The sequence below is a fragment of the Lolium perenne genome, chromosome 2 (genome assembly GCF_019359855.2).
Source record: "Lolium perenne isolate Kyuss_39 chromosome 2, Kyuss_2.0, whole genome shotgun sequence".
Lineage (NCBI taxonomy): Eukaryota > Viridiplantae > Streptophyta > Magnoliopsida > Poales > Poaceae > Lolium > Lolium perenne.
Window position 1 is genome coordinate 251,572,873 of NC_067245.2, and position 21,458 is coordinate 251,594,330.

The 21,458-nt window shown below is 53.1% G+C and overlaps 1 protein-coding gene across 1 annotated transcript; it reads right to left on the reverse strand.

The window, feature by feature from the left end:
* Positions 1 to 19,768: 19,768 nt before the first annotated feature.
* LOC127330580 (casparian strip membrane protein 1) lies at positions 19,769 to 20,827 on the reverse strand. The gene is made up of 3 exons (XM_051356741.2): positions 20,410 to 20,827; positions 20,196 to 20,319; positions 19,769 to 20,118 (listed from the first exon to the last, which is right to left on the reverse strand). The coding sequence occupies exons 1-3, from the start codon at positions 20,745 to 20,747 to the stop codon at positions 19,903 to 19,905; spliced, it is 678 nt and encodes a 225-aa protein (XP_051212701.1). The 5' UTR covers positions 20,748 to 20,827; the 3' UTR covers positions 19,769 to 19,902.
* Between the last annotated feature and the right edge of the window lie 631 nt (positions 20,828 to 21,458).

A 21,458-nucleotide genomic window follows, 5' to 3' on the forward strand; every position in this document is an offset into this window, starting at 1 on the left:
ATGTTGTGCCGACGGTGACCGTCGACACAGGCATTTTATTTTATTTTTTTATTTTATTTTTTATTTTCCTTTTTATTTTTTTAAATAAATATTGTCACTATTTACTAAAAAAATAAGAATAGAATAGATCATCTCAAATCATAACCCTAACCCTAAACAATAAGGGTAGGAAGTTAGGAACCCCATGTCCGAGAAGCCGGGCACACCCGGAGGGGGTAGCATTGGATATAGAACCATCTCAAATCACTTTTGTGCATGCCATGTGGACACACACAAGTTTTGGGGCCATTCCCTAGATCCGATGCTCGATTTCTGACGAAACCCTAGTTCTGTTGACCGCGACGTCTACCCCTTTGACTGCATCCCATCGGGGTTCCCCCGGTGGGCGTATGCCTACGTTTGAGCTTGGTTAGGTCATAGGTACATGTGGAAACAAGGATCATACCCTATGATCCCAAGGTTCTCTCCGGTTCACCTCAGGGAGTTCCCCCTATACATGCGAGACCGCCTAAGTGTAGGAACCCCATGTCCGAGAAGCCGGGCACACCCGGAGGGGGTAGCATTGGATATAGAACCATCTCAAATCACTTTTGTGCATTCCATGTGGACACACACAACTTTTGGGGCCATTCCCTAGGTCCGATGCTCGATTTCTGACGAAACCCTAGTTCTGTTGACCGCGCCGTCTACCCCTTTGACTGCATCCCATCGGGGGTCCCCCGGTGGGCGTATGCCTACGTTTGAGCTTGCTTAGGTCATAGGTACATGTGGAAACAAGTATCATCCCATATGATCCCAAGGTTCTCTCCGGTTCACCTCCGAGGGAGTTCCCCCCTATACATGCAGAATCTGCCTAAGTGTAGGAACCCCATGTCCGAGAAGCCGGGCACACCCGGAGGGGGTAGCATTGGATATAGAACCATCTCAAATCACTTTTGTGCATTCCATGTGGACACACACAACTTTTGGGGCCATTCCCTAGGTCCGATGCTCGATTTCTGACGAAACCCTAGTTACGTTGACCGCGTCGTCTACCCCTTTGATCGCATCCCATCGGGGTCCCCGGTGGGCGTATGCCTACGTTTGAGCTTGGTTAGGTCATAGGTACATGTGGAAAGAAGGATCATACCCTATGATCCCAAGGTTCTCTCCGGTTCACCTCCGAGGGAGTTCCCCCTATACATGAAGACCGCCTAAGTGTAGGAACCCCATGTCCGAGAAGCCGGCACACCCGGAGGGGGTAGCATTGGATATAGAACCATCTCAAATCACTTTTGTGCATGCCATGTGGACACACACAACTTTTGGGGCCATTCCCTAGGTCCGATGCTCGATTTCTGATGAAACCCTAGTTCTGTTGACCGCGCCGTCTACCCCTTTGACTGCATCCCATCGGGGTTCCCCCGGTGGGCGTATGCCTACGTTTGAGCTTGGTTAGGTCATAGGTACATGTGGAAACAAGGATCATACCCTATGATCCGAAGGTTCTCTCCGGTTCACCTCCGAGGGAGTTCTCCCCTATACATGCAGAATCTGCCTAAGTGTAGGAACCCCATGTCCGAGAAGCCGGGCACACCCGGAGGGGGTAGCATTGGATATAGAACCATCTCAAATCACTTTTGTGCATGCCATGTGGACACACACAACTTTTGGGGCCATTCCCTAGGTCCGATGCTCGATTTACGACGAAACCCTAGTTACGTTGACCGCGCCGTCTACCCCTTTGATCGCATCCCATCGGGGTCCCCCGGTGGGCGTATGCCTACGTTTGAGCTTGGTTAGGTCATAGGTACATGTGGAAACAAGGATCATCCCATATGATCCCAAGGTTCTCTCTGGTTCACCTCCGAGGGAGTTCCCCCCTATACATGCAGAATCTGCCTAAGTGTAGGAACCCCATGTCCGAGAAGCCGGGCACACCCGGAGAGGGTAGCATTGGATATAGAACCATCTCAAATCACTTTTGTGCATTCCATGTGGACACACACAACTTTTGGGGCCATTCCCTAGGTCCGATGCTCGATTTCTGACGAAACCCTAGTTCTGTTGACCGCGCCGTCTACCCCTTTGACTGCATCCCATCGAGGGTCCCCCGGTGGGCGTATGCCTACGTTTGAGCTTGCTTAGGTCATAGGTACATGTGGAAACAAGTATCATCCCATATGATCCCAAGGTTCTCTCCGGTTCACCTCCGAGGGAGTTCCCCCCTATACATGCAGAATCTGCCTAAGTATAGGAACCCCATGTCTGAGAAGCCGGGCACACCCGGAGGGGGTAGCATTGGATATAGAACCATCTCAAATCACTTTTGTGCATTCCATGTGGACACACACAACTTTTGGGGCCATTCCCTAGGTCCGATGCTCGATTTCTGACGAAACCCTAGTTCTGTTGACCGCGCCGTCTACCCCTTTGACTGCATCCCATCGGGGGTCCCCCGGTGGGCGTATGCCTACGTTTGAGCTTGCTTAGGTCATAGGTACATGTGGAAACAAGTATCATCCCATATGATCCCAAGGTTCTCTCCGGTTCACCTCCGAGGGAGTTCCCCCCTATACATGCAGAATCTGCCTAAGTGTAGGAACCCCATGTCCGAGAAGCCGGGCACACCCGGAGGGGGTAGCATTGGATATAGAACCATCTCAAATCACTTTTGTGCATGCCATGTGGACACACACAACTTTTGGGGCCATTCCCTAGGTCCGATGCTCGATTTCTGACGAAACCCTAGTTCTGTTGACCGCGCCGTCTACCCCTTTGACTACATCCCATCGGGGGTCCCCCGGTGGGCGTATGCCTACGTTTGAGCTTGGTTAGGTCATAGGTACATGTGGAAACAAGGATCATACCCTATGATCCCAAGGTTCTCTCCGGTTCACCTCCGAGGGAGTTCCCCCCTATACATGCGTAATGCCGCCTAAGTGTAGGAACCCCATGTCCGAGAAGCCGGGCACACCCGGAGGGGGTAGCATTGGATATAGAACCATCTCAAATCACTTTTGTGCATGCCATGTGGACACACACAACTTTTGGGGCCATTCCCTAGGTCCGATGCTCGATTTCTGACGAAACCCTAGTTCTGTTGACCGCGCCGTCTACCCCTTTGACTGCATCCCATCGGGGTTCCCCCGGTGGGCGTATGCCTACGTTTGAGCTTGGTTAGGTCATAGGTACATGTGGAAACAAGGATCATACCCTATGATCCCAAGGTTCTCTCCGGTTCACCTCCGAGGGAGTTCCCCCCTATACATGCAGGATCTGCCTAAGTGTAGGAACCCCATGTCCGAGAAGCGGCACACCCGGAGGGGGTAGCATTGGATATAGAACCATCTCAAATCACTTTTGTGCATGCCATGTGGACACACACAACTTTTGGGGCCATTCCCTAGGTCCGATGCTCGATTTACGACGAAACCCTAGTTACGTTGACCGCGTCGTCTACCCCTTTGACTGCATCCCATCGGGGGTTCCCCGGTGGGCGTATGCCTACGTTTGAGCTTGGTTAGGTCATAGGTACATGTGGAAACAAGGATCATACCCTATGATCCCAAGGTTCTCTCCGGTTCACCTCCGAGGGAGTTCCCCCCTATACATGCAGGGATCTGCCTAAGTGTAGGAACCCCATGTCCGAGAAGCCGGGCACACCCGGAGGGTAGCATTGGATATAGAACCATCTCAAATCACTTTTGTGCATGCCATGTGGACACACACAAGTTTTGGGGCCATTCCCTAGGTCCGATGCTCGATTTCTGACGAAACCCTAGTTCTGTTGACCGCGCCGTCTACCCCTTTGACTGCATCCCATCGGGGGTCCCCCGGTGGGCGTATGCCTACGTTTGAGCTTGCTTAGGTCATAGGTACATGTGGAAACAAGGATCATACCCTATGATCCCAAGGTTCTCTCCGGTTCACCTCCGAGGAGTTCCCCCTATACATGCGGGATCCGCCTAAGTGTAGGAACCCCATGTCCGAGAAGCCGGCACACCCGGAGGGGTAGCATTGGATATAGAACCATCTCAAATCACTTTTGTGCATGCCATGTGGACACACACAACTTTTGGGGCCATTCCCTAGGTCCGATGCTCGATTTCTGACGAAACCCTAGTTCTATTGACCGCGCCGTCTACCCCTTTGACTGCATCCCATCGGGGGTCCCCCGGTGGGCGTATGCCTACGTTTGAGCTTGGTTAGGTCATAGGTACATGTGGAAACAAGGATCATCCCATATGATCCCAAGGTTCTCTCCGGTTCACCTCCGAGGGAGTTCCCCCCTATACATGCAGAATCTGCCTAAGTGTAGGAACCCCATGTCCGAGAAGCCGGCACACCCGGAGGGTAGCATTGGATATAGAACCGTCTCAAAGCACGTTTGTGCCGGCCCTGTGGACACCCACCCGTTTTGGGGCCATTCCCTAGGTCCGATGCTCGATTTACGACGAAACCCTAGTTACGTTGACCGCGCCGTCTACCCTTTGATCGCATCCCATCGGGGTCCCCGGTGGGCGTATGCCTACGTTTGAGCTTGGTTAGGTCATAGGTACATGTGGAAACAAGGATCATACCCTATGATCCCAAGGTTCTCTCCGGTTCACCTCCGAGGGAGTTCCCCCCTATACATGCAGAATCTGCCTAATTGTAGGAACCCCATGTCCGAGAAGCCGGGCACACCCGGAGGGGGTAGCATTGGATATAGAACCATCTCAAATCACTTTTGTGCATTCCATGTGGACACACACAAGTTTTGGGGCCATTCCCTAGGTCCGATGCTCGATTTCCGACGAAACCCTAGTTACGTTGACCGCGCCGTCTACCCCTTTGATCGCATCCCATCGGGGTCCCCGGTGGGCCTATGCCTACGTTAGAGCTTGGTTAGGTCATAGGTACATGTGGAAACAAGGATCATCCCATATGATCCCAAGGTTCTCTCCGGTTCACCTCCGAGGAGATCCTCTATACATGCGAGACCTGCCTAAGTGTAGGAACCCCCTGTCCGAGAAGTCGGACACACCCGGGGGGTACCATTGGATGTAGAACCATCACAAATCACTTTTGTGCATGCCATGTGGACACACACAAGTTTTGGGGCCATTCCCTAGATCCGATGCTCGATTTCTGACGAAACCCTAGTTCTGTTGACCGCGCCGTCTACCCCTTTGACTGCATCCCATCAGGGTTCCCCCGGTGGGCGTATGCCTACGTTTGAGCTTGGTTAGGTCATAGGTACATGTGGAAACAAGGATCATACCCTATGATCCCAAGGTTCTCTCCGGTTCACCTCCGAGGGAGTTCCCCCCTATACATGCAGACCGCCTAAGTGTAGGAACCCCATGTCCGAGAAGCGGGCACACCCGGAGGGGTAGCATTGGATATAGAACCATCTCAAATCACTTTTGTGCATGCCATGTGGACACACAAAACTTTTGGGGCCATTCCCTAGGTCCGATGCTCGATTTACGACGAAACCCTAGTTACGTTGACCGCGCCGTCTACCCCTTTGATCGCATCCCATCGGGGTCCCCGGTGGGCGTATGCCTACGTTTGAGCTTGGTTAGGTCATAGGTACATGTGGAAACAAGGATCATACCCTATGATCCCAAGGTTCTCTCCGGTTCACCTCCGAGGAGTTCCCCTATACATGCAGAATCTGCCTAAGTGTAGGAACCCCATGTCCGAGAAGCCGGGCACACTCGGAGGGGGTAGCATTGGATATAGAACCATCTCAAATCACTTTTGTGCATGCCATGTGGACACACACAACTTTTGGGGCCATTCCCTAGGTCCGATGCTCGATTTCTGACGAAACCCTAGTTACGTTGACCGCGCCGTCTACCCTTTGATCGCATCCCATCGGGGTTCCCCGGTGGGCGTATGCCTACGTTTGAGCTTGGTTAGGTCATAGGTACATGTGGAAACAAGGATCATACCCTATGATCCCAAGGTTCTCTCCGGTTCACCTCCGAGGGAGTTCCCCCTATACATGCAGAATCTGCCTAAGTGTAGGAACCCCATGTCCGAGAAGCCGGGCACACCCGGAGGGGGTAGCATTGGATATAGAACCATCTCAAATCACTTTTGTGCATGCCATGTGGACAAACACAACTTTTGGGGCCATTCCCTAGGTCCGATGCTCGATTTCTGACGAAACCCTAGTTCTGTTGACCACGCCGTCTACCCCTTTGACTGCATCCCATCGGGGTTCCCCCGGTGGGTGTATGCCTACGTTTGAGCTTGGTTAGGTCATAGGTACATGTGGAAACAAGGATCATACCCTATGATCCCAAGGTTCTCTCCGGTTCACCTCCGAGGGAGTTCCCCCTATACATGCAGACCCGCCTAAGTGTAGGAACCCCATGTCCGAGAAGCCGGCACACCCGGAGGGGGTAGCCTTGGATATAGAACCATCTCAAATCACTTTTGTGCATGCCATATGGACACACACAACTTTTGGGGCCATTCCCTAGGTCCGATGCTCGATTTCTGACGAAACCCTAGTTACGTTGACCGCGCCGTCTACCCTTTTGATCGCATCCCATCGGGGTCCCCCGGTGGGCGTATACCTACGTTTGAGCTTGCTTAGGTCATAGGTACATGTGGAAACAAGGATCATACCCTATGATCCCAAGGTTCTCTCCGGTTCACCTCCGAGGGAGTTCCCCCCTATACATGCAGGATCTGCCTAAGTGTAGGAACCCCATGTCCGAGAAGCCGGGCACACCCGGAGGGGGTAGCATTGGATATAGAACCATCTCAAATCACTTTTGTGCATGCCATGTGGACACACACAACTTTTGGGGCCATTCCCTAGGTCCGATGCTCGATTTCCGACGAAACCCTAGTTACGTTGACCGCGCCGTCTACCCCTTTGATCGCATCCCATCGGGGTCCCCGGTGGGCGTATGCCTACGTTTGAGCTTGGTTAGGTCATAGGTACATGTGGAAACAAGGATCATCCCATATGATCCCAAGGTTCTCTCCGGTTCACCTCAGGGAGTTCCCTCCTATACATGCAGAATCCGCCTAAGTGTAGGAACCCCATGTCCGAGAAGCCGGCACACCCGGAGGGGTAGCATTGGATATAGAACCATCTCAAATCACTTTTGTGCATGCCATGTGGACACACACAATTTTTGGGGCCATTCCCTAGGTCCGATGCTCGATTTACGACGAAACCCTAGTTACGTTGACCGCGCCGTCTACCCCTTTGACCGCATCCCATCGGGGGTCCCCCGGTGGGCGTATGCCTACGTTTGATCTTGGTTAGGTCATAGGTACATGTGGAAACAAGGATCATACCCTATGATCCCAAGGTTCTCTCCAGTTCACCTCCGAGGGAGTTCCCCCCTATACATGCAGAATCTGCCTAAGTGTAGGAACCCCATGTCCGAGAAGCCGGCACACCGGAGGGGGTAGCATTGGATATAGAACCGTCTCAAATCACTTTTGTGCATGCCATGTGGACACACACAAGTTTTGGGGCCATTCCCTAGGTCCGATGCTCGATTTACGACGAAACCCTAGTTACGTTGACCGCGCCGTCTACCCCTTTGATCGCATCCCATCGGGGTCCCCGGTGGGCGTATGCCTACGTTTGAGCTTGGTTAGGTCATAGGTACATGTGGAAACAAGGATCATACCCTATGATCCCAAGGTTCTCTCCGGTTCACCTCAGGGAGTTCCCCCTATACATGCAGACCGCCTAATTGTAGGAACCCCATGTCCGAGAAGCCGGGCACACCCGGAGGGGGTAGCATTGGATATAGAACCATCTCAAATCACTTTTGTGCATTCCATGTGGACACACACAAGTTTTGGGGCCATTCCCTAGGTCCGATGCTCGATTTACGACGAAACCCTAGTTCCGTTGACCGCGCCGTCTACCCTTTGATCGCATCCCATCGGGGTCCCCGGTGGGCGTATGCCTACGTTTGAGCTTGGTTAGGTCATAGGTACATGTGGAAACAAGGATCATCACATATGATCCCAAGGTTCTCTCCGGTTCACCTCCGAGGAGATCCTCTATACATGCAGAATCTGCCTAAGTGTAGGAACCCCCTGTCCGAGAAGTCGGACACACCCGGGGGGGTACCATTGGATGTAGAACCATCACAAATCACTTTTGTGCATGCCATGTGGACACACACAAGTTTTGGGGCCATTCCCTAGATCCGATGCTCGATTTCTGACGAAACCCTAGTTCTGTTGACCGCGCCGTCTACCCCTTTGACTGCATCCCATCGGGGTTCCCCCGGTGGGCGTATGCCTACGTTTGAGCTTGGTTAGGTCATAGGTACATGTGGAAACAAGGATCATACCCTATGATCCCAAGGTTCTCTCCGGTTCACCTCCGAGGGAGTTCCCCCCTATACATGCGAGAATCCGCCTAAGTGTAGGAACCCCATGTCCGAGAAGCCGGGCACACCGGAGGGTAGCATTGGATATAGAACCATCTCAAATCACTTTTGTGCATGCCATGTGGACACACAAAACTTTTGGGGCCATTCCCTAGGTCCGATGCTCGATTTCTGACGAAACCCTAGTTCTGTTGACCGCGCCGTCTACCCCTTTGACTGCATCCCATCGGGGGTCCCCCGGTGGGCGTATGCCTACGTTTGAGCTTGCTTAGGTCATAGGTACATGTGGAAACAAGGATCATACCCTATGATCCCAAGGTTCTCTCCGGTTCACCTCCGAGGGAGTTCCCCCCTATACATGCAGGATCTGCCTAAGTGTAGGAACCCCATGTCCGAGAAGCCGGGCACACCCGGAGGGGGTAGCATTGGATATAGAACCATCTCAAATCACTTTTGTGCATGCCATGTGGACACACACAACTTTTGGGGCCATTCCCTAGGTCCGATGCTCGATTTCTGACGAAACCCTAGTTCTGTTGACCGCGCCGTCTACCCCTTTGACTGCATCCCATCGGGGTCCCCGGTGGGCGTATGCCTACGTTTGAGCTTGGGTAGGTCATAGGTACATGTGGAAACAAGGATCATCCCATATGATCCCAAGGTTCTCTCCGGTTCACCTCCGAGGAGTTCCCCCTATACATGCAGAATCTGCCTAAGTGTAGGAACCCCATGTCCGAGAAGCCGGGCACACCCGGAGGGGGTAGCATTGGATATAGAACCGTCTCAAATCACTTTTGTGCATGCCATGTGGACACACACAAGATTTGGGGCCCTTCCCTAGGTCCGATGCTCGATTTACGACGAAACCCTAGTTCTCGTTGACCGCGCTCGTCTACCCCTTTGATCGCATCCCATCGGGGGTCCCCGGTGGGCGTATGCCTACGTTTGAGCTTGGTTAGGTCATAGGTACATGTGGAAACAAGGATCATACCCTATGATCCCAAGGTTCTCTCCGGTTCACCTCAGGGAGTTCCCCCTATACATGCAGACCGCCTAATTGTAGGAACCCCATGTCCGAGAAGCCGGGCACACCCGGAGGGGGTAGCATTGGATATAGAACCATCTCAAATCACTTTTGTGCATTCCATGTGGACACACACAAGTTTTGGGGCCATTCCCTAGGTCCGATGCTCGATTTCTGACGAAACCCTAGTTCTGTTGACCGCGCCGTCTACCCCTTTGACTGCATCCCATCTGGGTTCCCCCGGTGGGCGTATGCCTACGTTTGAGCTTGGTTAGGTCATAGGTACATGTGGAAACAAGGATCATCCCATATGATCCCAAGGTTCTCTCCGGTTCACCTCCGAGCGAGATCCCCTCTATACATGCAGAATCTGCCTAAGTGTAGGAACCCCCTGTCCGAGAAGTCGGACACACCCGGGGGGTACCATTGGATGTAGAACCATCACAAATCACTTTTGTGCATGCCATGTGGACACACACAAGTTTTGGGGCCATTCCCTAGATCCGATGCTCGATTTCTGACGAAACCCTAGTTCTGTTGACCGCGCCGTCTACCCCTTTGACTGCATCCCATCGGGGTTCCCCCGGTGGGCGTATGCCTACGTTTGAGCTTGGTTAGGTCATAGGTACATGTGGAAACAAGGATCATACCCTATGATCCCAAGGTTCTCTCCGGTTCACCTCCGAGGAGTTCCCCTATACATGCGTAATCCGCCTAAGTGTAGGAACCCCATGTCCAAGAAGCCGGGCACACCCGGAGGGGTAGCATTGGATATAGAACCATCTCAAATCACTTTTGTGCATGCCATGTGGACACACAAAACTTTTGGGGCCATTCCCTAGGTCCGATGCTCGATTTCTGACGAAACCCTAGTTCTGTTGACCGCGCCGTCTACCCCTTTGACTGCATCCCATCGGGGGTCCCCCGGTGGGCGTATGCCTACGTTTGAGCTTGGTTAGGTCATAGGTACATGTGGAAACAAGGATCATACCCTATGATCCCAAGGTTCTCTCCGGTTCACCTCCGAGGGAGTTCCCCCCTATACATGCAGAATCTGCCTAAGTGTAGGAACCCCATGTCCGAGAAGCCGGGCACACTCGGAGGGGGTAGCATTGGATATAGAACCATCTCAAATCACTTTTGTGCATGCCATGTGGACACACACAACTTTTGGGGCCATTCCCTAGGTCCGATGCTCGATTTCTGACGAAACCCTAGTTCTGTTGACCGCGCCGTCTACCCCTTTGACTGCATCCCATCGGGGTTCCCCCGGTGGGCGTATGCCTACGTTTGAGCTTGGTTAGGTCATAGGTACATGTGGAAACAAGGATCATACCCTATGATCCCAAGGTTCTCTCCGGTTCACCTCCGAGGAGTTCCCCCTATACATGCAGAATCTGCCTAAGTGTAGGAACCCCATGTCCGAGAAGCCGGGCACACCCGGAGGGGGTAGCATTGGATATAGAACCATCTCAAATCACTTTTGTGCATGCCATGTGGACAAACACAACTTTTGGGGCCATTCCCTAGGTCCGATGCTCGATTTCTGACGAAACCCTAGTTCTGTTGACCACGCCGTCTACCCCTTTGACTGCATCCCATCGGGGTTCCCCCGGTGGGTGTATGCCTACGTTTGAGCTTGGTTAGGTCATAGGTACATGTGGAAACAAGGATCATACCCTATGATCCCAAGGTTCTCTCCGGTTCACCTCCGAGGGAGTTCCCCCCTATACATGCGAACCGCCTAAGTGTAGGAACCCCATGTCCGAGAAGCCGGGCACACCCGGAGGGGGTAGCATTGGATATAGAACCATCTCAAATCACTTTTGTGCATGCCATATGGACACACACAACTTTTGGGGCCATTCCCTAGGTCCGATGCTCGATTTCTGACGAAACCCTAGTTCTGTTGACCGCGCCGTCTACCCCTTTGACTGCATCCCATCGGGGGTCCCCCGGTGGGCGTATACCTACGTTTGAGCTTGCTTAGGTCATAGGTACATGTGGAAACAAGGATCATACCCTATGATCCCAAGGTTCTCTCCGGTTCACCTCCGAGGGAGTTCCCCCCTATACATGCAGGATCTGCCTAAGTGTAGGAACCCCATGTCCGAGAAGCCGGGCACACCCGGAGGGGGTAGCATTGGATATAGAACCATCTCAAATCACTTTTGTGCATGCCATGTGGACACACACAACTTTTGGGGCCATTCCCTAGGTCCGATGCTCGATTTCTGACGAAACCCTAGTTCTGTTGACCGCGCCGTCTACCCCTTTGACTGCATCCCATCGGGGGTCCCCCGGTGGGCGTATGCCTACGTTTGAGCTTGGTTAGGTCATAGGTACATGTGGAAACAAGGATCATCCCATATGATCCCAAGGTTCTCTCCGGTTCACCTCCGAGGGAGTTCCCCCCTATACATGCAGAATCTGCCTAAGTGTAGGAACCCCATGTCCGAGAAGCCGGGCACACCCGGAGGGGGTAGCATTGGATATAGAACCATCTCAAATCACTTTTGTGCATGCCATGTGGACACACACAAGTTTTGGGGCCATTCCCTAGGTCCGATGCTCGATTTCTGACGAAACCCTAGTTCTGTTGACCGCGCCGTCTACCCCTTTGACCGCATCCCATCGGGGGTCCCCCGGTGGGCGTATGCCTACGTTTGATCTTGGTTAGGTCATAGGTACATGTGGAAACAAGGATCATACCCTATGATCCCAAGGTTCTCTCCGGTTCACCTCCGAGGGAGTTCCCCCCTATACATGCAGAATCTGCCTAAGTGTAGGAACCCCATGTCCGAGAAGCCGGGCACACCCGGAGGGGGTAGCATTGGATATAGAACCGTCTCAAATCACTTTTGTGCATGCCATGTGGACACACACAAGTTTTGGGGCCATTCCCTAGGTCCGATGCTCGATTTCTGACGAAACCCTAGTTCTGTTGACCGCGCCGTCTACCCCTTTGACTGCATCCCATCGGGGTCCTCTGGGCGTATGCCTACGTTTGAGCTTGGTTAGGTCATAGGTACATGTGGAAACAAGGATCATACCCTATGATCCCAAGGTTCTCTCCGGTTCACCTCCGAGGGAGTTCCCCCCTATACATGCAGAATCTGCCTAATTGTAGGAACCCCATGTCCGAGAAGCCGGGCACACCCGGAGGGGGTAGCATTGGATATAGAACCATCTCAAATCACTTTTGTGCATTCCATGTGGACACACACAAGTTTTGGGGCCATTCCCTAGGTCCGATGCTCGATTTCTGACGAAACCCTAGTTCTGTTGACCGCGCCGTCTACCCCTTTGACTGCATCCCATCGGGGGTCCCCCGGTGGGCGTATGCCTACGTTTGAGCTTGGTTAGGTCATAGGTACATGTGGAAACAAGGATCATCCCATATGATCCCAAGGTTCTCTCCGGTTCACCTCCGAGGGAGATCCCCTCTATACATGCGAGACCGCCTAAGTGTATGAACCCCCGGCCCGAGACGGCGGACACACCCGGGGGGGTACCATTGGATGTAGAACCATCACAAATCACTTTTGTGCATGCCATGTGGACACACACAAGTTTTGGGGCCATTCCCTAGATCCGATGCTCGATTTCTGACGAAACCCTAGTTCTGTTGACCGCGCCGTCTACCCTTTGACTCGCATCCCATCGTGGTTCCCCGGTGGGCGTATGCCTACGTTTGAGCTTGGTTAGGTCATAGGTACATGTGGAAACAAGGATCATACCCTATGATCCCAAGGTTCTCTCCGGTTCACCTCCGAGGGAGTTCCCCCTATACATGCAGACCGCCTAAGTGTAGGAACCCCATGTCCGAGAAGCCGGCACACCGGAGGGGGTAGCATTGGATATAGAACCATCTCAAATCACTTTTGTGCATGCCATGTGGACACACAAAACTTTTGGGGCCATTCCCTAGGTCCGATGCTCGATTTCGACGAAACCCTAGTCTCGTTGACCGCGCCGTCTACCCCTTTGATCGCATCCCATCGGGGGTCCCCGGTGGCGTATGCCTACGTTTGAGCTTGGTTAGGTCATAGGTACATGTGGAAACAAGGATCATACCCTATGATCCCAAGGTTCTCTCCGGTTCACCTCCGAGGAGTTCCCCCTATACATGCAGACCGCCTAAGTGTAGGAACCCCATGTCCGAGAAGCGGCACACCCGGAGGGGTAGCATTGGATATAGAACCATCTCAAATCACTTTTGTGCATGCCATGTGGACACACACAACTTTTGGGGCCATTCCCTAGGTCCGATGCTCGATTTACGACGAAACCCTAGTCTCGTTGACCGCGCCGTCTACCCCTTTGATCGCATCCCATCGGGGTTCCCCCGGTGGGCGTATGCCTACGTTTGAGCTTGGTTAGGTCATAGGTACATGTGGAAACAAGGATCATACCCTATGATCCCAAGGTTCTCTCCGGTTCACCTCCGAGGGAGTTCCCCCCTATACATGCAGAATCTGCCTAAGTGTAGGAACCCCATGTCCGAAGCCGGCACACCCGAGGGGGTAGCATTGGATATAGAACCATCTCAAATCACTTTTGTGCATGCCATGTGGACAAACACAACTTTTGGGGCCATTCCCTAGGTCCGATGCTCGATTTACGACGAAACCCTAGTTCTGTTGACCACGCCGTCTACCCCTTTGACTGCATCCCATCGGGGTTCCCCCGGTGGGTGTATGCCTACGTTTGAGCTTGGTTAGGTCATAGGTACATGTGGAAACAAGGATCATACCCTATGATCCCAAGGTTCTCTCCGGTTCACCTCAGGGAGTTCCCCCTATACATGCGAGACCGCCTAAGTGTAGGAACCCCATGTCCGAGAAGCCGGGCACACCCGGAGGGGGTAGCATTGGATATAGAACCATCTCAAATCACTTTTGTGCATGCCATATGGACACACACAACTTTTGGGGCCATTCCCTAGGTCCGATGCTCGATTTCTGACGAAACCCTAGTTACGTTGGACCGCGCTGCCGTCTACCCCTTTGATCGCATCCCATCGGGGTCCCCGGTGGGCGTATGCCTACGTTTGAGCTTGGATAGGTCATAGGTACATGTGGAAACAAGGATCATACCCTATGATCCCAAGGTTCTCTCCGGTTCACCTCGAGGGAGTTCCCCCTATACATGCAGGATCCGCCTAAGTGTAGGAACCCCATGTCCGAGAAGCGGGCACACCGGAGGGGGTAGCATTGGATATAGAACCATCTCAAATCACTTTTGTGCATGCCATGTGGACACACACAACTTTTGGGGCCATTCCCTAGGTCCGATGCTCGATTTCTGACGAAACCCTAGTTCTGTTGACCGCGCCGTCTACCCCTTTGACTGCATCCCATCGGGGGTCCCCCGGTGGGCGTATTCCTACGTTTGAGCTTGGTTAGGTCATAGGTACATGTGGAAACAAGGATCATCCCATATGATCCCAAGGTTCTCTCCGGTTCACCTCCGAGGGAGTTCCCCCCTATACATGCAGAATCTGCCTAAGTGTAGGAACCCCATGTCCGAGAAGCCGGGCACACCCGGAGGGGGTAGCATTGGATATAGAACCATCTCAAATCACTTTTGTGCATGCCATGTGGACACACACAAGTTTTGGGGCCATTCCCTAGGTTCGATGCTCGATTTCTGACGAAACCCTAGTTCTGTTGACCGCGCCGTCTACCCCTTTGACTGCATCCCATCGGGGGTCCCCCGGTGGGCGTATGCCTACGTTTGATCTTGGTTAGGTCATAGGTACATGTGGAAACAAGGATCATACCCTATGATCCCAAGGTTCTCTCCGGTTCACCTCCGAGGGAGTTCCCCCCTATACATGCAGAATCTGCCTAAGTGTAGGAACCCCATGTCCGAGAAGCCGGGCACACCCGGAGGGGGTAGCATTGGATATAGAACCATCTCAAATCACTTTTGTGCATGCCATGTGGACACACACAAGTTTTGGGGCCATTCCCTAGGTCCGATGCTCGATTTCTGACGAAACCCTAGTTCTGTTGACCGCACCGTCTACCCCTTAGATCGCATCCCATCGGGGTCCCCCGGTGGGCGTATGCCTACGTTTGAGCTTGGTTAGGTCATAGGTACATGTGGAAACAAGGATCATCCCATATGATCCCAAGGTTCTCTCCGGTTCACCTCCGAGGGAGATCCCCTCTATACATGCAGAATCTGCCTAAGTGTAGGAACCCCCTGTCCGAGAAGTCGGACACACCCGGGGGGGGGGGGTACCATTGGATGTAGAACCATCACAAATCACTTTTGTGCATGCCATGTGGACACACACAAGTTTTGGGGCCATTCCCTAGATCCGATGCTCGATTTCTGACGAAACCCTAGTTCTGTTGACCGCGCCGTCTACCCCTTTGACTGCATCCCATCGGGGTTCCCCCGGTGGGCGTATGCCTACGTTTGAGCTTGGTTAGGTCATAGGTACATGTGGAAACAAGGATCATACCCTATGATCCCAAGGTTCTCTCCGGTTCACCTCCGAGGGAGTTCCCCCCTATACATGCAGAATCTGCCTAAGTGTAGGAACCCCATGTCCGAGAAGCCGGGCACACCCGGAGGGGGTAGCATTGGATATAGAACCATCTCAAATCACTTTTGTGCATGCCATGTGGACACACAAAACTTTTGGGGCCATTCCCTAGGTCCGATGCTCGATTTCTGACGAAACCCTAGTTCTGTTGACCGCGCCGTCTACCCCTTTGACTGCATCCCATCGGGGGTCCCCCGGTGGGCGTATGCCTACGTTTGAGCTTGGTTAGGTCATAGGTACATGTGGAAACAAGGATCATACCCTATGATCCCAAGGTTCTCTCCGGTTCACCTCCGAGGGAGTTCCCCCTATACATGCGAGACCGCCTAAGTGTAGGAACCCCATGTCCGAGAAGCGGCACACCCGGAGGGGGTAGCATTGGATATAGAACCATCTTAAATCACTTTTGTGCATGCCATGTGGACACACACAACTTTTGGGGCCATTCCCTAGGTCCGATGCTCGATTTCTGACGAAACCCTAGTTCTGTTGACCGCGCCGTCTACCCCTTTGACTGCATCCCATCGGGGTTCCCCCGGTGGGCGTAATGCTACGTTTGAGCTTGGTTAGGTCATAGGTACATGTGGAAACAAGGATCATACCCTATGATCCCAAGGTTCTCTCCGGTTCACCTCCGAGGGAGTTCCCCCCTATACATGCAGAATCTGCCTAAGTGTAGGAACCCCATGTCCGAGAAGCCGGCACACCGGAGGGGGTAGCATTGGATATAGAACCATCTCAAATCACTTTTGTGCATGCCATGTGGACACACACAACTTTTGGGGCCATTCCCTAGGTCCGATGCTCGATTTACGACGAAACCCTAGTTACGTTGACCGCGCCGTCTACCCCTTTGACTGCATCCCATCGGGGGTCCCCCGGTGGGCGTATGCCTACGTTTGAGCTTGGTTAGGTCATAGGTACATGTGGAAACAAGGATCATCCCATATGATCCCAAGGTTCTCTCTGGTTCACCTCCGAGGGAGTTCCCCCCTATACATGCAGAATCTGCCTAAGTGTAGGAACCCCATGTCCGAGAAGCCGGGCACACCCGGAGGGGGTAGCATTGGATATGGAACCATCTCAAATCACTTTTGTGCATTCCATGTGGACACACACAACTTTTGGGGCCATTCCCTAGGTCCGATGCTCGATTTCTGACGAAACCCTAGTTCTGTTGACCGCGCCGTCTACCCCTTTGACTGCATCCCATCGGGGTCCCCCGGTGGGCGTATGCCTACGTTTGAGCTTGCTTAGGTCATAGGTACATGTGGAAACAAGTATCATCCCATATGATCCCAAGGTTCTCTCCGGTTCACCTCCGAGGGAGTTCCCCCCTATACATGCAGAATCTCTCCTGCCCTTTTTTTCCCGCCCACCCTTTTCCCGCTGCTTCTCTCCCGCCCTTTTTTCCCGCCCACCCTTTCCCGCTCCTTCTCTCCCGCCCTTTTTTCCCGCCCACCCTTTCCCGCTGCTTCTCTCCCGCCCTTTTTTCCCGCCCACCCTTTCCCGCCCATTCTCTCCCGCCATGTTTTCCCGCCGTTTCAGCCCCTCGTCGGCCTATATATAGCCATGGCTTCTCCACTAACAGCACCAGCAACATTTCTCCCTTCATCACTTCTCTCATCCAATAGAACCACAAAATCCTCTGAGCTGAGCTGCCGCTGAGATGGCTCCTCGTCGCCGTAGCAACACGGGCTTCATCGGCGTTCGCTGCGGCTCGCTGCGGGACATTTCGCGGCTGAAATCACTGCCGGTGGTACGCGTGTGTGGCTCGGCACCTTCTACACGAAGGAGGCTGCTGCCCGCGCATACGACGTTGCGGCTTGGAGGTTTGGCCGGCCGCGCCACGAAATGAACTTCCCGGAGGTCGGGTCTCTCGACGGAAGCTCGAGTCTCTCTGCGAGCCACTACTTCGCTCACGGGGTGAAGCGCGGCGCACAGGGCTGGCCAGCGGCGGATTGATACCACCGAGGCGGACGAGCAGTTCATGGCACGGTGGCGCGAGACCATCCCGGAGACGTCGAGGCAACGCGCGCATTCTGGAAGGAGAAGCAGACGTACAGGAGAGAGAGGAGGGCGGGAAAGCGGCAGAGGAAGGCCGAGGTTGAAGCAGAGTACGCCAAAGGAGAGGCGTCGACATGGGGGAGAATGATGAACGGTGGTTGTGGAACCTCACAACCACCGCTTCAGAGGACACCCCCAGCGAGGATGAAGATTTCGACTTCTCTGATTAATATGTGTGTGTCGACCCAGTGTTAAGTGCTTTGTTCGTGTGTGGGTGTAGTTCTTTAAATGCTTTGGTTTGTGTGTGGGTCTAGTTCTTTAAGTGTTTTGGTTCATGTGTGTGGGTGTAGTTTCTTTAAGTGTTTTGCTTCCTCTGTGTGGGTGTAGTTCTTTAACTGTTTCGGTTCGTGTGTGGGTCTAGTTCTGTAAGCGCTTTGGTATGTGTGTGAGTCTAGTTATTTAAGTATTTTGTATCGTGTGTGGGTCTTAAGTATTTTGTATCGTGTGTGGGCCATTCACCCCCTCCGAGGTTCGATTTCTGGCGAAGGGGTTCTATACCGCCCTTATACATATATATAGGTTTCCCGCAAAGGGGTTCGCCAAAATAGCAGTGAGAAATAAATAAACAAAAAAATGATTGGGATTAATAATTATATGGGTAATAATTATCTCTTTGATGCAAAAAAAATGGAAAAACAAAAAAATGTGCATAATTGGCTGTGCCGACGGCCTTGTTTGTGCCGTGGGTGACCGTCGGCACAATGAGAAGGGGACCCAGTTTCGAGTCCCTGTGCGACGGCCGCCGTTCTGTAAATGGGCTACCGTCGGCACAGTGTAGACGGCGCCGTGACAGCCTAACGGCTGGGCCCGCCTGTCTGCGCGTGTACCGACGGCCGTGGCTGTGCCGACGGTGACCTTCGGGCGCCAACTTTCTGTGCCGACGGTCCGGTTTGCGCCGACGGTGACCGTCGGTGTAGACAGCAGTGTGCCGACGGTGACCGTGCGCCGACGGGCAGCTCCGTCGCCGGTCGACGAGGGCCTCTGTGCCGACGGCCCCGACATTTGGCCGTCGGCACATGGGCTGGCCGTCGGCACATGAAGTTTCTCCCGTAGTGTAGTAGGATCAGACAACAAGGACTCGATCTTGTGTACCACTACTTTCACTAGTAGGATCAAAAAACCCTAACCCTAACCCACACGTACCTTATCATAAAGATATGTTTTTTGAAGTATGTGGTATTCCATTAATGTGAAAAGTATTACAAACTCAAGCCTCACGGGAACCACCAAAAACAATGTGATGCATTGATAACTTTGCATAAGGAATTCCAAACAAATAAATAGCAAGAAATCTCATAGGGTTCCTGCGCACACCGAAACTATCGGCCATTTCCAACCACTAGCGCTGCAAGACATTCACCAGAAGAAGGTATGAAAGACCTCCATCATTGCTTGAGCCGGGGAAACACCATCATCGTCCAGGCTTTTTGAAAAAGAAGACTCGGGGTGCCGCGCACGGCGAGGCACATATCATTGTGGCATGTTGGCCCGGGGATCTTCCTCGTTCCTTTTCGGCTCCAGATCCCCGAAAACTCCCGTCGATGTTTTGCCTCCCTTGCCAGCTTACGCGTGGGGAAGAGGGGATAATCAGGGAAGGGGTGAAATCTTTGTGCTATGCTATGTACACGTGGTACGTCGAAACAATTTCAACTGAAGTAAAGCAGTTCAACATTTCGTAACACGATACAGGAATTAACACTCCACTGCCACTTGGCACTTAGTCGCCAATATGCTCACAATTACACGTAATTATACTATGAAACATCAGAAAGGGAAACTGCTGAGCATGCGTGCAAAGCGTACAGAAACAAAGAAAACATATGTAGGCGCGATTATAACTGAACAAAGACTGGGTTGCAGTTGCAGCAGCTGGACGACCGGACGGAGCAAGGCTGATTTCAGCGTTTCCTGATGGCGAAGGCGGCGAGGACGACGAGGAGCACGAAGATGAAGACGGAGAGGAAGGAGGCGACGACGGCGCCGCTGGTGCGCTGGCAGAAGCCGTGGAACTGCATGCAGATGGGCACCCAGTTGGCGCGCTCGTTCCCGTTGTGCGCCAGGGCCACGATCGCGGTCGCCGCCGCCGCCGCAGCCGTCAGCAGCGCGAGCACGATCTGCGTACAGACATGCAACGTTTAGCCGCCCGTGCGTGTGCGAGTCACTAAGTTGTGAAAGATGAATGGTTAATTACCGTGTCGCTGACGAGCAAGAGAAACCTCAGTATGGTGGTCTGAGGACGCAGTACGATGACGGCGGAGAACGGGAGGGACAGCACCAGGTATCCCGCTGCCACCGCGCTCGCCACCAGGAGAAACCTGCAAACGTACGCACGCATTCGCCATTGATTAACTTAATTCGGAGAGTGGCGAAGGATGATGATGATGATGGGTACTGAGTCTACTGACAGGAAGGCCGGAAAGTCGTCGAATCGGGCGCGGAACTGGTAGAACTCGGTGAAGACGGAGAGCGTCTCGTCGGACGTGCCCGTGGCGATGGCCGCCGCGAGCAGGGGCCCGAACGCCGCGATCCTCAGCAGGAAGTCCAGGAATGCCATGCAACGGCTGCCGCGGTCGCTCCGGTGGAACAACCGCATGGGAAAACTGCGCGCCGTTGTCTTGGTGGCCGCAGCCGGGGCGGCCGGAGGTGCGGAGGGGGCCGCCGCCCCTGGAGCCTTGGAGGGCTCGCCCTGGCCGGGGGCGACGTCGTAAACGGGGAGGACGGTGGCAGCCTCGCTGGTGCTCATGCTTGATTTGGTGCTTGTGTCGAGATCAAATGGACGGGGAGGGTGAGCGGAGAAGGCTGCTAGGGTTTATGAGATGAGATTTGCTTGGTTTGATTTGATTGGTGAGTGGGGGAGTCTGATTTATAGATGTCCTGCTGGCTACTGTCATGGCCATGGAGTGGAAAAGTTTGTGCAGAAGTTGGAGGATGTGGTGCTGGTAGCTAGCGCCTTGTGGTTTGGTTTTGGGTTTTGGGTTATGGGAGTGGCTGAGTTGGGGTGGTTGCCAACTGCTCTGAAATGCAAGCGCGCCAAGGACTAGTTTTTGTTGCAGATGCAGTGGTTTGACGCTGCTGCACTGGCCAGCTCAGAGCGATGGAATCATGCATGGAATGAACTGCCTCAACATCTGCACTACCAATACTGATGTTTTCACTTATTTAATAGTACTTGGCAAAAATTGTAAAATACGTTCCAAACAGTTCACTACATGTCATATGTCACACAAATTTGGAACGGAACTCAAGTATGTAGCTGAGGAAACAAAAAAATTAGACAAACTCAGGCCTTGATACAGTTAATGTGACAAATTCACAGGCCAATTGCAGCTATCCACTTTTGGTGAACAACGATTAGCAAGCGAAATTCAGTTGTAGGGAGATCCCTATTTGACGCTCGTTGGATCCGTTAGGGCCACAAAACACACCGGATGTGGCCCGATCCGATCTGAGAAAC

Coding starts and splice junctions, on each gene's coding strand:
- LOC127330580 (XM_051356741.2), bottom strand. CDS start 20,747: ATGAGCACCAGCGAGGCTGCCACCGTCCTCCCCGTTTACGACGTCGCC. Junction 20,320..20,409: donor GACGACTTTCCGGCCTTCCT/GTCAGTAGACTC, acceptor GTACGTTTGCAG/GTTTCTCCTGGTGGCGAGCG. Junction 20,119..20,195: donor TCTTGCTCGTCAGCGACACG/GTAATTAACCAT, acceptor GTCTGTACGCAG/ATCGTGCTCGCGCTGCTGAC.